This window comes from Epithele typhae (assembly GCF_022376455.1).
Source record: "Epithele typhae strain CBS 203.58 chromosome Unknown BXZ73scaffold_33, whole genome shotgun sequence".
Taxonomy (NCBI): Eukaryota; Fungi; Basidiomycota; class Agaricomycetes; order Polyporales; family Epitheliaceae; genus Epithele; species Epithele typhae.
Genome location: NW_025954224.1, coordinates 329,018 through 340,847, shown reverse-complemented (window position 1 = coordinate 340,847; position 11,830 = coordinate 329,018). Strand labels below are relative to the sequence as shown.

The following is an 11,830-nucleotide window of genomic DNA, read 5'->3' as shown; positions in this document are numbered from 1 at the left end:
GCTCTTCAGAGCGATAACGCCCCCAACCCCGCGCCACTGCACTTGACGACCCGTCTCGCGCTTGTAAACGCCGTCTTGAAATCATGCTGGACCATGCCGCCCAGTGCACCAAAGGAGTGCCCTTGAAGTTCTTCTATGACCAAAAGTTGCTTGTTGCCCCTACGACTCAGGAGCTCGCCGGGCTCTTCCCCGAGACCGACATTTCGGAAATTTCAAAGAGATTCCGAGCCGCGCTGAAAGTCAAGAACGGGAAGGAAATCGGAAACATCGTGGAGACTGATGTCAGCAGGGTCTGGGTACGTCTCATAAATTTCTGTCTACGTGTCTTTCAGTCGCTCACATATATCCGTTCAAGGCTGAGTTGGACGAGGCTCACCACCTCTGTCCCGATCACACATTTCAGCTCTCCCAATGCAAGGCAGACAAGAACGAGTCTAAAGTCGACGGAGGCTTTTTTCACCAAAACGATAAGGAGTTCCTCCTTCCGGACTGTCCAAACTGGGAGTATCAACGCTACACCGTCGAGTTCAAGCGAGGCGGTAACGGCCTGGATCCGTTCAGCGACGACAATGATATCGAGCCCAACGCGGATAAACGGCGGGCGGCGCGTCATCAACTCTACGCGTACGCCAGCTGTGTCTTCGACGTCCAACATCGCACCGCACTGTACATGCTCTTCGTCAACCGCTCCAAGTTCCGTCTTCTGCGCTGGGACCGGTCCGGTGTCATCGTCAGCGAGGCGACCGACTACGCTACGTCGAAGGCCAAGACGAAGATCCTGCTTAAAGTCCTGGTCAGCCTCGCTCGCATGCAGGACGACAAGGCCGCCCCCGACAACATGTCCGTCCTCCAGAAGGCTGGTGTCTTGACAGTCGGTGCCGAGGCAGCGGGATTCGACCCGACAGCACAGCGCCTGTCACCTAACTCCTGCGGTTGGGCTCGCATGGATCAACTCGCCCAGGTCGAAGCCGATTTTGACGTCGACGAGTACAACACCGAGGATCACGTTACCTCCGAACTGCCTACCGAGTTCCGCGACAACGAGCGAAGCGCCTGTTCCCCCTTCACCCCCACCGGTAGCCACCCTGATCCGCTGGCGACGATGGAGGAAACAGCTGGGGACGCGTGGCCAAAGCACCTGAAACGTCGCACCTTCAACTACATCCGGCAGCGGTTCGTGCACTCTCTCAAACAGAGCAACGTGCGGTACGTGCTAGTGATCGACAACAAGTTCTACCTCGTTGGTCGAGCGATTTTCTGCGCGGACAACGGACCGATCGGACGCGGGACGCGAGGGTGGATCGCGCTGGAGTGGCACACGCAGCGCTTTGTCTTCGTCAAGGACGCATGGCAACCTCACTGCGTCGACGCGGACCCCGAGCACGTCATGCTCAAGAAACTCAACGACGAGAAGGTACCACACGTGCCAACGCTGGTCGCGGCAGAGAGCTACGCTGGCCAAGTCACGTATTTCTCCGTCATCGCCGGGACCGCCATGCCTGCTGTCGCCCAGACAGCCCCTTCTCCGACGAATGGTTCGCCTGTGTCGCCGACTGCCTCTTCCGATGCTGATCCCGTCGGTATTTACTCGCCTCACGTGGTCAACCTCCCGGCCGTCACCAATGCGACCTTAGCTTCCGCGGACTTGGCAACCGGAACAGAGCAAGTTGACCGCCAGCAGCAAGACGAACCCAAAGAACCTGTTCTAGAAGGAGTGCGTCAACACGTTCGCATGGTTGTCGACGAGGTATGCCTTCCTCTGAAGGAATTTCCCTGCGGGGTCTATCTCGTTCGCGCGATCCTTCACGCGATTGTAGGCGAGTTCTGTGCTGTCTTTTTGCTCTGGCAGCAACACGCTGACGAGATCATAGCCCACAAGACAGCGGTCAACAAGTGCCACCTGCTTCACCGTGACGTCAGCGCGGGAAACATCCTTCTTTTGCTTCGGTTCGAACACAACGAATCTGAGGGAACGTCGTGGATTGAATGGGATGGTATCTTGGCCGACTGGGAGATGGCAAGAAGCACCGAGGCCGCTGTCGGGCCCCGCGTTCCGCCAAGGACTGTATGTGCTCTTCCAGTGTTCGCACACCACTGCGCGGCTGACTTGCAAGCAGGGAACTTGGCCGTTCATGTCCATTCTGTGGCAGAAAGACCCGACGCGGGTTATCGGGATCGACGACGAGCTCGAATCCTTCATGCACGTCTTGATCTTCGAGAGCGTCATCTTCATGACCCACAACTGGGACTGGGACATGGAGTTTCTGAGGATGTTCATCGACCAATACTTCCACCAGACCCTCCGGATGTCCTGTGGCGACTGCACTTGCAGCGAATACCGCGACAGATGCATCCACAATGGCACTTTGACGCTCGGCGGCATGAAGCTCGAATTCCATGCCCTCGGGAACAGCGGAAAAAAATTTCCCGGCCACCCCCTTAACGAACTGCTCCGTTGGCTGCTCCAGAGGTTCAGTGCCCGCCTCCTCGTCCACGAGTGGGAACACCGAACCGCGCGGACGTCGTCAACCGCCGTAGCGGCTCCGATCGACGTTCCGATGGCCCGACGCCCCAAGAACAAGGCACGCATCGCGGCGACCCCTTCTACATCGACGGCCATTGTCGACTCAGAGCGCGGTGGACCTGACGGGGACATGAAAGCGAAGGCCGACAGCCTCAAAACGCACGACGCGGTGATCGCCAAGTTCGAAGCGTTCCTGGATTTGGGCTGGCCACTGTTGGACAAGGCGGTGGAGAGGTTCGCACCGCCCGCTGAGCCACAGGCAGGAAATAAGCGCATGCGTGACCCGGGGAACAAGGAGGAGATATCGGACGCCAGGCCGTCGAAGAAGTCGAAGCGTTCGCACAAAGAGCCCAAAGTCGGATTGAGGCGTAGTGCAAGGATCGCTATTCGAAAGCGTTCAGGTCGTCCTGCTAGTTGACGTTTCCATGTTGTAGTGTTTTGTTTCGTATTGTACAAGTCTCAGTCCTTTGCCCATTCCACTGGTTGATGTGTCCACAAACACGAGCTTAATGTCGGCGACTTGCAACAGGTCAGATTTTATCACTGCTCAGATTGCCTGTAGCAAGTTGAACATCTCGAATTCCCGCGACCTTGTACATAGCTAGAAGTTAGCCAAGCGAGACACCCGACAATGAGGATCGGTAGGACATGCGGGGCAGGAGTGAGAACGATGCGAGTCCTACCTAAGTCAGTGGTAAGCCTTGGAGGCCGGGATAGTAACACGAGGGAGTAGATGTAGAGAAGTAACTGCATTACATAGAAATAATATATGAGATACATCGTCGCCACTAGTTCGCCCCGTCAAGCTCGTTGATATCACCACCCGGCACCTTGTAACGTGCCCTCGACTTCCCAGACTTCCGGCGCCTGACGTGAGCGATGTCGCTCTGCCCGAGCACGGCCGGGAGCAGCAGCTCAGAGCTGCCCTCCCCCGAGCCCAACGGGTTCTTCGTCGCGTTGAGGACCGGGACGGGCGCCGTGTGCGCTCCGTCCACCGCAGTCTGCGTGTCGCTCGAGAACTTCGGCCGCTTCTTGCCCCGAGCCTCGGCGCGGTGCACGGGGTTCCGCGGCGGCATCCAGGTGTCGGGGATGCGGTCGCGCTTCTCCGAGGTGTCGACGGACGCCTTCTTCGCCGCGATCCTGACTTGCGAACGCATGTACGCGTGCTGGGCCATGTTCACGGCCAGTGCGAGTTGTGGAACTGACGGGCCCTTGGCCTCGGTAGTCTTGCCGGTCACGGGCGAGCTGGCGTCCTCGTCCTCGTCCTCGTCGCCGACACAGGGCGCGACGAAAGCGGTAGTGGACTCGGAGGCAGTGTCGGACTGGGCGATGCCGGTGCTCGCCTCGTCGGCCGTCGTCGAATCCCCGTGGTCGTCGTCGTTCGTGTCCGAGGCAGCGTCTTCCTCCTCCTTGAACTGTCTAACAGCGTAATGCGCGCACAAGGAGTCGAGCATCTTTTGGATGAACGAGTTGAGGCTCTCGGAGTTGAACTTGACCACCTCGTAAGCGCTCGGACCCTTGCGAAGCTTGCCGAAGCCAAGGGTGGTGCTCTTGAAGTCGCTGCACACCCACTCGAAGGTCAGATCCGCGTACGTGATCTTGTGGTAGGTGTCGAAGAACTCGTGGATGAAGCGTGCGACGCCGAGGTCATCGAGGTTGGAAGGCAGGTACCGGATGGCGTGGTAGAGAGAGACCAACCAGACGGACTCGAGCTCCTCGGGGATCCCCGCGCGCCGACACGAGCCCGCGATGAGTAAGATGGCGGCCTGGTATTGCCATGTTCCCTGTGGTGCGTATCAGCAGCTGTAGCCCATAACACCGCGGGATCACTCACAGTGCGCTCCGGTTGGCGAGGCTTGTCGTCTTCGACGTTCAGCGGAATGGGCTTGGACATCTCCCAGTCGGCGAGCATGCCGCCCAAGCGAATGTAGCGAGACGTCTTGGTGACGACGAGCCTCGGGTAGATGAGGATGTTCCCTGCGCTGATGTCGCGGTGAAGGAGCTTCTCCGGAAGCCCCTTGCCATTCGCAGCTGCTTCGTGAGCTGGTGCGCGCACGCATGAGTGAGAGTACGGTACAAATTAAACGCTCAAGTACTCACCGGCCAAGATGTCGTCAAGGACGTTGAACAGCTGTCGCTCATGTTGAAACATCTTCAGCGGCTTCGCGACCTCGCGAACAACCATGCGGTAGTGTCGATGCAAACGCATAGGGCATGAGGGGTCGGGCTCAGGGTCGTCTTCGGTTGGCTCCTCCACAGTGTCCTGTTTGCGCTTCGAGCGCTTCGAGCCTTGCGCAGTCGAAGTTCCAGAAGCGATCGACGGCGCCGAAGACCCAGAGGGGCGGAGGGCACGGGGCAAGGTGGGCAGCTTCTTCGTCTTCCGTTGACGCCACCAGTCAGGCGTCAGCGTCTTCTGGTTGAGAACGTCGCCGTGGCAAATGAGTGTCGGGATGTTCGGGATGCCCGCGGTGTTGAGCGTTTTGAGGATGTCGCCCTCCGGTTGGACGAGGGCGTACGCCGCCCGCCACGAGTCTTTGAGCCACACGAACATGCGGCGCTCGACCCACCAGGCGACGTAGCCGCGGGTGCCGCGACCGGCGAGGCCTTTGGCAACGAAGACGGGCTTCGCGATCCAGAAGGCGTATGTCTTGCCGTCGTCCTTGTCCACGACCTTGATCTCGTAGCGGGGCCATTTGTCGACGAGGATCCGGCCCACATGTCACGCACGTAGTCGAACTCCCCGTCAAAGCCACCGGCTTCGTTGAGCTCGTCGTCGTGGACTATCCGCTCGTTGTGCTTGACGTCTCCGTCGCGCGTCGTCGCGATATCTGCCATGGCTTGAAACTCCTCGGTACCGGGATAGATACGAGTGGCGCTAGGATCGAGGCCAAGCTGGTCGTCGCACTCGGAACACTTTCCGATTCGCCACAGGATGTCGCAGAATGCCTTCCACTCCGAGTAGTAGTCGATGAGCTTCGTGGCGATCGCCCCAGACCGGTCCCAGCGTATGAAGCGGCACTTCCGCCCGATGACGAAGAGGGAGAAGAACGCTTCGCGCTGCTGCATCGCGAGCAGGAGAGCGGCGTAGGAGATCAGTTGGCCGCGGACCTCCGTGCGCGAGATGGCGTCGGAGAATCCGGAGACCTTCTCGTCGAAAGGGTCATTGCCAGGCAACCCCTGCTTGAACTCGACAGATATGATCTGGTCGCCCCAGCGGGGCTTGCCATCTTCAGGGACCGAATGAGGGTAGAAGAAGGCGGCGTCGCCCTTCTGTCTGGTGGGATCTACCGCGAGATCGTCCGGTCTGTCGCTCGTGACGGCCATCACCAGGCCCGGGACGAGTTTCTTGACGGCATCGGCCTAGTCATACGAAATCAGCCTCTGTTGGGAGGGTGAAAGCAGACGAGGGCATGGTGTGACTCACAAAATCTGTCTGTATCTGCCTCTCGAGCATTCCACCGGCGGCTTCGAGCCGCCAGAAAGGGTTGATGGTACGGTTGGGACGACGCTTGGTGTGGGGGAGAACGGGGAAGAATTTGTCGCAGAAGGTTCTGACGTCGGAGAGGACAGCCCTGTGCGCCATGTCTTGTGCGACGTGTCCGCGATAGTCCTCTAGGTTTTCTTTGCCAGTTTCGCCGGCGATGCTAGCGTTGCCAGCACCCTTGACTACTGATCTCTTCATGGGAGAAGATCCCGAAAAGCTGGGTTGAGACATGATGGTAGAGGGGAGAGGGAAGAAACGCACGTACGAAATGAGGGGCCTGTCCTCTTATATCGCAAGAGGCAGGGTGGTCAGTGGCGTATTGATGACTAGTGGTGGTTGAGGACAATGGTCGTGGCTGAGATTGAAAACGAACCAAAGACGGAGCGCCCAGCGGCAATCACACTCACGCGCTCCCCACGAGGCAGGTCCGCTATGACAATGCCACTTCGCCCACCTCACAGCTTACCCTAAGTACTGGCATTTTTCATAGGCAGGAGTGCAGATATAAAGAAGGTCTGCGCACGTCCGAGCTCAACAGACTCGCTGCGAGTTTGGCCTCGCAACGAAACAAACATCGTGGCTGTGCAATACTGCATTGGCTACGCGAACCTAACTAGAACTGTTCCTTTCCAGTGTCCGTGATCCGACTCTTCACCGTCATGTTTCCATTGTTCCAGCTGAAGAAGGATCCCCACTGACTCGACATCAGGCACCAGCCTTCCGGACCACAAGCTTGACAGCCACCAGGCATATGCGCAAACCATGCGCCCGCGTCTCCCAGTGTGTGCTTGCATCTTTTGTCCTCTCCAGTTGCCCGAGCCGATCCAAAATACGTGTAGCCACCAATTTGTCATGATTTAACGCATTCCGTGCACGACAGAGTAAGGTGAAAGTATGAAGCCAGGCCCAACCACGAGCAAGCCGTACATCTAGAAGAGACACAACACAGCAGAGAACATCGTACACGAAAACCGCCCATTCTTCGCATGCAAACCACGATCGCAGGAATATTAAAGAGCACCATGCGCTGCTTTCTGTGTGCTTGCGAACAAGCGCACTTATCGAGAACTGCCCCCTTGCAGACTGGCTTCCTACACCTTCTCCACGAGGTCCCCGTTGTGCGTTTTCTCCGTGCTGGCCGACGACGGTTCCTCTTCACTGCCATCGCGTCCGTGCGGCGCGTGCACCTGCCCGAGCTGGCTGTCCGGCACCCCGTGCCTGTCCCCCGCGGCGACCGGGGCAACCGACCCATCCACGGGCACGGTGGTGGCCACCTCGCCGTTCCTCCCGTAGTCCTTGTACGGCGGCGTCCAGTCCGTGTAGTCCCGGCGGACCTCGACGTAGTCCGTCGCGAACTCGCCGAGCTCCGCGTCGTCCATCCCGAGCGCCATCTGCTCGGGGGTCGCGCGGAGGTGGAGTCCGGGGACGGCGTTGACCCCCGCCGCGAGCAGCGCGGTGACCGTGAACGCGTACCCGCAGCACGCGGCGACGTACGCGAGCTGGATGTAGAGCTGCTTCCAGTTGTGGTTGAGCCAGCCGCCGGAGGCGGAGGTCGGGACGCCGTCGAGCGCGATGATCGCGGCGTCCGCGAAGAGGCCGTTGAAGAGCAGGCCGACGATGCCGCCGATCGCGTGCTCGGCGCAGAGGTCGAGCGCGTCGTCGATGCGGAGGAAGAACTTGACTAAGGGGGAGGGTCAGCTACGGGGCACGGAGGAGCGGTAGGGGCGGCTGACGTACTCTTCGTGCTGTAGTTCGCGATCGCGCCGACGACGATGCCCATCGCTACCGCGGCCCATTGCGGGATGTACCCCGACGCGGGCGTCGCTGCGACGAGGCCCGCGATCATTCCGGAGCAGAGCCCGACCATGGACACCTTGCGCTCGACCCGCCAGTCGAGCGCGCACCACACGAGACCCGCCATAGCCGCGGCGAGCATCGAGTTCCATATAGCCATGAGCGCGCGGAGATTCGCCCCGAAGGCAGACCCGCCGTTGAACCCCAGCCAGCCGAACCAGAGAATGAAGGTGCCAAGGGCTACGAGGGAGACATTGTGCGGGCGGAAATTGCGCAGTTCACGCTCGCTGCGGCGCCCGAGGACCCAGGAGTAGGCGAGGCCTGATATGCCGCTTCCGATCTCGACAGGACCGCCGCCTGAGAGAGCGTGTTTCAGTCGGTGCAGTCCTGCGTTCACTAGCCAGTGAGCACGTACCTGCGTAGTCCAGAACGCCCCACTTGAAACCCCAACCATTCGTCGACCACGCCCAGCACGCGATGGGGCAGTACACCAGCGTCATCCACAGGAACGTGAAAACCATCGCGGGAACGACGCGCCCGCGATCGCGAGGGCACCCATGAGGATGGCGACCGTGACACACGCGAACTCCATCTGGTAAAAGCTGTATAGGATTTCGGGGATGAGGGGCGAGCCGGGACTGGGGTCGCCCAGCACCTTGCGATGAGCAAAGCTCCGGAGGTTGCCGATGAATCCATTCGTCGCGGTCGGGGAGAAGGCGAGAGAGTAACCCCAGAACCACCACTGGAAGATGGCGACGGCATTGGAAGCCGCGACAGCCCAGACAAGCGAGAGTGCGCTCTTTCGTCTTGACAGCCCCGAGTACAGGAAGGCTGACCAGACTCTGAGCGCCTCGTTGCGGGGAACAACTATGAAATGCGGCTCACCTACACCCGGGACCATGAAGAACACGAGAATGCCGCACACAGCGATGAAGGAAACATCACCACGGTCAAACCTGCGTGCGCAATACAGGTCGCACCCAGTGCGGGCGAGATACACTGCGAAGTACTCACTGGTCATTCGCGTCCCCTGGGATTGAGGGGGAAGACATGGTCAGAAAAGAGGGAGAGCACTGAACGACAGGACTCACGTAGGGCGAACCGGGCCACAGAGGGCGATCGTAGCATAACAGTATCGCCAGCCACCGTCATCGGTCAGTCAACCTCTTACAGGCAAGCTTGAAACGGAATTGAGAGAGACGCGTTTGGGAAGCCACGCGGCGGGACGTTCTTGCGCGTGCAAAGAAGAGGGGGGAGGCAGAGAGGCAGAGATTTGGGGCTCAATGTGGGCCATGTGGGGCTTATACATGAGCCTCGGCCAAATTGCGATGGGCGGGAAGTTCGCGCCCGTACAAAACCCGCAGCGGCGATCGATGGGCCCGTAGAACGCGATGGACGGAGCCGGGAGCCTGCTCACTGCCGACCGTCGAGGCTCTAGGGGCACAATATTCTGTCTGCCTTCCGTCCGTCCGCCGTCCGTCCGCTCGATCGTCGCATTTCCTGCACTAAAGGCGGCGCACGGTCACTATCTTGAAGGCGCATAGGAGTGTTGACGTCGGTGGGGCGTGTCGTAAATGGGTAGCGCGAGCAGAGAGGGGAGCGCGACTAGGCGGTGGTGGGAAGAAACAAGCACTCCGTTGGCCTCCACCTGATCGATGCTCGCGTGATGATTGGTCTCGACGGCTTTCCTCCATGTGCGGCCTACAAGGTTGTTACGTTGTCAGGGTTAGACTCATGTCCCGAGGAAAAGTTTCGGTGGCTTCGTCGGCTTCTAGTACCAAACAATGTGATGAGCAGACAAAGTGACTCGGCCTGCTCACGCACAGCCAACCCCCAAGTAGTCGCACTTTGGGATAGCTCCGATCGCTAGACAGAAGATAGCACCAGGTCAAACAGACTCGGAGACAATCTCCAATGTTCGCCATGTCAACTCGACATAAACACGGGCCTCTGCCTGACGAATCCCCCTATCACCGCGACCAGCACCACATCTAGAGCCCCTTCAGACAAGCAGGTGGCATAAAGCGCTTCAGATTCAGGCCTACATCAATCCAAGAACCATCTATTGTGGGACGAATATGTGCTAGTATGTGGCCGACTCCCGTCATGAGAAAGGCAACTCTGACAGTCAACGTAAAGAAGACCCTGCAAATCCAGAGTTCTGTGAAGCAAGCTTCTTTAGCACTTGCGTCCGCATGAAGGATAAATCCAATGCCCTCCGCCCTTCTTGCAGAACAGCCCGCATCACCGACTGACCTTTGGTCTTCCCACCAAACACTCCCCATAGGGCTGATTCAGAGCTCCATTTTTCGCACACGTGAGAGACAAGAGAAGACAGGTAGTATTCACCGGGGCTCGGAGGAAGATTCGAAGGGGGGATGTGCGAGCTTCATAGTCAAGCACTTCCCACACCGCGCGCGGCCGCGAGTGCCAGCGGCGGCGACGGGACGCGCTCCGGCTTAATTGTGCTCGGCGTTGGGCGTGCTCTACCCCTGCGTGGTCCACGGATACCCCAGGTCACGGCGCGAAGCGAGACGGAGAGTGGCTCGGAGACACAGCGAGCGGTGGTGGGGGTTGCGAAAGGGAAGCGGGAGGCGTGTGCGCGCGAGAAAACTGCCGGCGCGCGTGAGAAGGCGCCCTCGACGCGAGGCCGCTTTGGGGAGTATATCAGGCGCGGGCGCGAGGACGGACGTCATCGCACAGCTGGAAGACGGACCCGCGCGATGTCCAAGCTCCTTACCCGCGTCCGCTCGCTCGCGTCCCAGATCAACCCCCGCTCCCGCAAGATGGCCACGGTGCACAACTCCAACGTCGCCTGCTGCTCTATCCCCCCTGTTCAGTCCGACTACACCCCAAAGGGCACCTTCAAGCCCTATGGTGGTTTCAACAAGGTCAGACGCCGTTTCTTCGCGTGCGAGGCCCTCGAACTTACGCGCCACATTGTGATCTGCAATACATGCGCGACGTAGGTGTACGTGACGGGCCCTGAGACTCCCGGAAAGATGGCCATCGTCTGTGTGTACGATATCTTCGGGTGCGTGCTCTCGTCTTGGCGTTCTTAGCTCGAGGCAGCGGCGTCTGAGCGCGCGAACGCCCCTCCCCCTCCCGCACACCGCTGCGCAGCTACTGGCCGCAGACCCAGCAGGGCGCGGACATCATCGCGGACAAGCTCAAGGCACAGGTGCTCATGCCCGACTTCTTCGAGAACGGCGCGCCCTGGCCGGTCGACAACTTCCCGCCCACGACGGACGAGGACAAGCAGAAGCTCCAGGAGTTCTTCGGCGGGCTCGCGAACCCGGGCGAGAACGTCAAGCGCCTGCTCGCCGTCGCCGACGCGCTCAAGAAGGACGGCGTGGAGTTCATCGGCGTGTACGGCTTCTGCTGGGGCGGCAAGGTCACCATCCTCGCGAGCTCGACGGAGACGACGCCGTTTGGGGCCGCCGCGGCCGTGCACCCTGCGTGAGTGCTTGCTTGCCGACTGTGGGTCGTGCGTGTCCGTTGTGGCGCGGGCCTGCGATCTTCGCGGGACATGGGTGCTGACCGTGCGACGACAGAATGCTCTCGCACGGTGATGTCACGAACCTCGCCATTCCCCTCGGGCTGTACCCGAGTAAAGACGAGCCTGAGGAAGAGGTTAGCACGATTGTCATGCGCCGATGAAACAATCATACTGACTGCGCATACAGTCCAAGCAGATTATGGAAATCATTTCCAAGAAACCGATCAAGGACAAGAGCGACTACAAGCTTTACGATTCGTGGGTTTACTTCGGTCTTTAGGGTGTCCGCCCAACTGACCCCGCCATAAGGTTCCACGGCTTTGCTGCCGCGCGAGCAGATTTGAAGGACGCCGAGAATAAGAAGCAGTGCGTACTGTCATTTGACCTCGAAAAGAAGGACCGCTGACCAGGTCTTGCATCTTTGCGCAGCTACGAGGACCTATACGGCCGCGTCATCGGCTTCTTCAGCAAGACTAGTGGTACCAAGGTCGAATGAGTGCATGTCCGCGTTTTCCTATGTATCGTGTAC

General features: G+C 59.5%; 4 protein-coding genes across 4 annotated transcripts; 2 read left to right on the top strand and 2 right to left on the bottom strand.

The window, feature by feature from the left end:
- Positions 1-83: 83 nt before the first annotated feature.
- Positions 84-2,942, top strand: BXZ73DRAFT_102652 (uncharacterized protein; the record flags this gene model as incomplete). The annotated part of the gene is made up of 3 exons (XM_048015312.1): positions 84-296; positions 356-2,065; positions 2,118-2,942. 3 exons carry the CDS (start codon positions 84-86, stop codon positions 2,940-2,942), a joined length of 2,748 nt encoding a protein of 915 aa, XP_047876692.1.
- A 370-nt stretch (positions 2,943-3,312) lies between these two features.
- Positions 3,313-6,239, bottom strand: BXZ73DRAFT_78546 (uncharacterized protein; the record flags this gene model as incomplete). Its single annotated transcript, XM_048022895.1, has 5 exons — positions 3,313-4,308; positions 4,359-4,567; positions 4,625-5,201; positions 5,252-5,884; positions 5,949-6,239. The coding sequence occupies 5 exons, from the start codon at positions 6,237-6,239 to the stop codon at positions 3,313-3,315; spliced, it is 2,706 nt and encodes a 901-aa protein (XP_047876691.1).
- Positions 6,240-7,099: 860 nt separating this feature from the next.
- On the bottom strand, positions 7,100-8,854 carry BXZ73DRAFT_78545 (ammonium transporter; the record flags this gene model as incomplete). Its single annotated transcript, XM_048022894.1, has 5 exons — positions 7,100-7,689; positions 7,746-8,159; positions 8,218-8,404; positions 8,458-8,758; positions 8,817-8,854. 5 exons carry the CDS (start codon positions 8,852-8,854, stop codon positions 7,100-7,102), a joined length of 1,530 nt encoding a protein of 509 aa, XP_047876690.1.
- Positions 8,855-10,588: 1,734 nt separating this feature from the next.
- BXZ73DRAFT_90765 (Alpha/Beta hydrolase protein) lies at positions 10,589-11,797 on the top strand (the record flags this gene model as incomplete). The annotated part of the gene is made up of 7 exons (XM_048025747.1): positions 10,589-10,693; positions 10,772-10,836; positions 10,926-11,261; positions 11,357-11,435; positions 11,489-11,559; positions 11,611-11,667; positions 11,731-11,797. The coding sequence occupies 7 exons, from the start codon at positions 10,589-10,591 to the stop codon at positions 11,795-11,797; spliced, it is 780 nt and encodes a 259-aa protein (XP_047876689.1).
- Between the last annotated feature and the right edge of the window lie 33 nt (positions 11,798-11,830).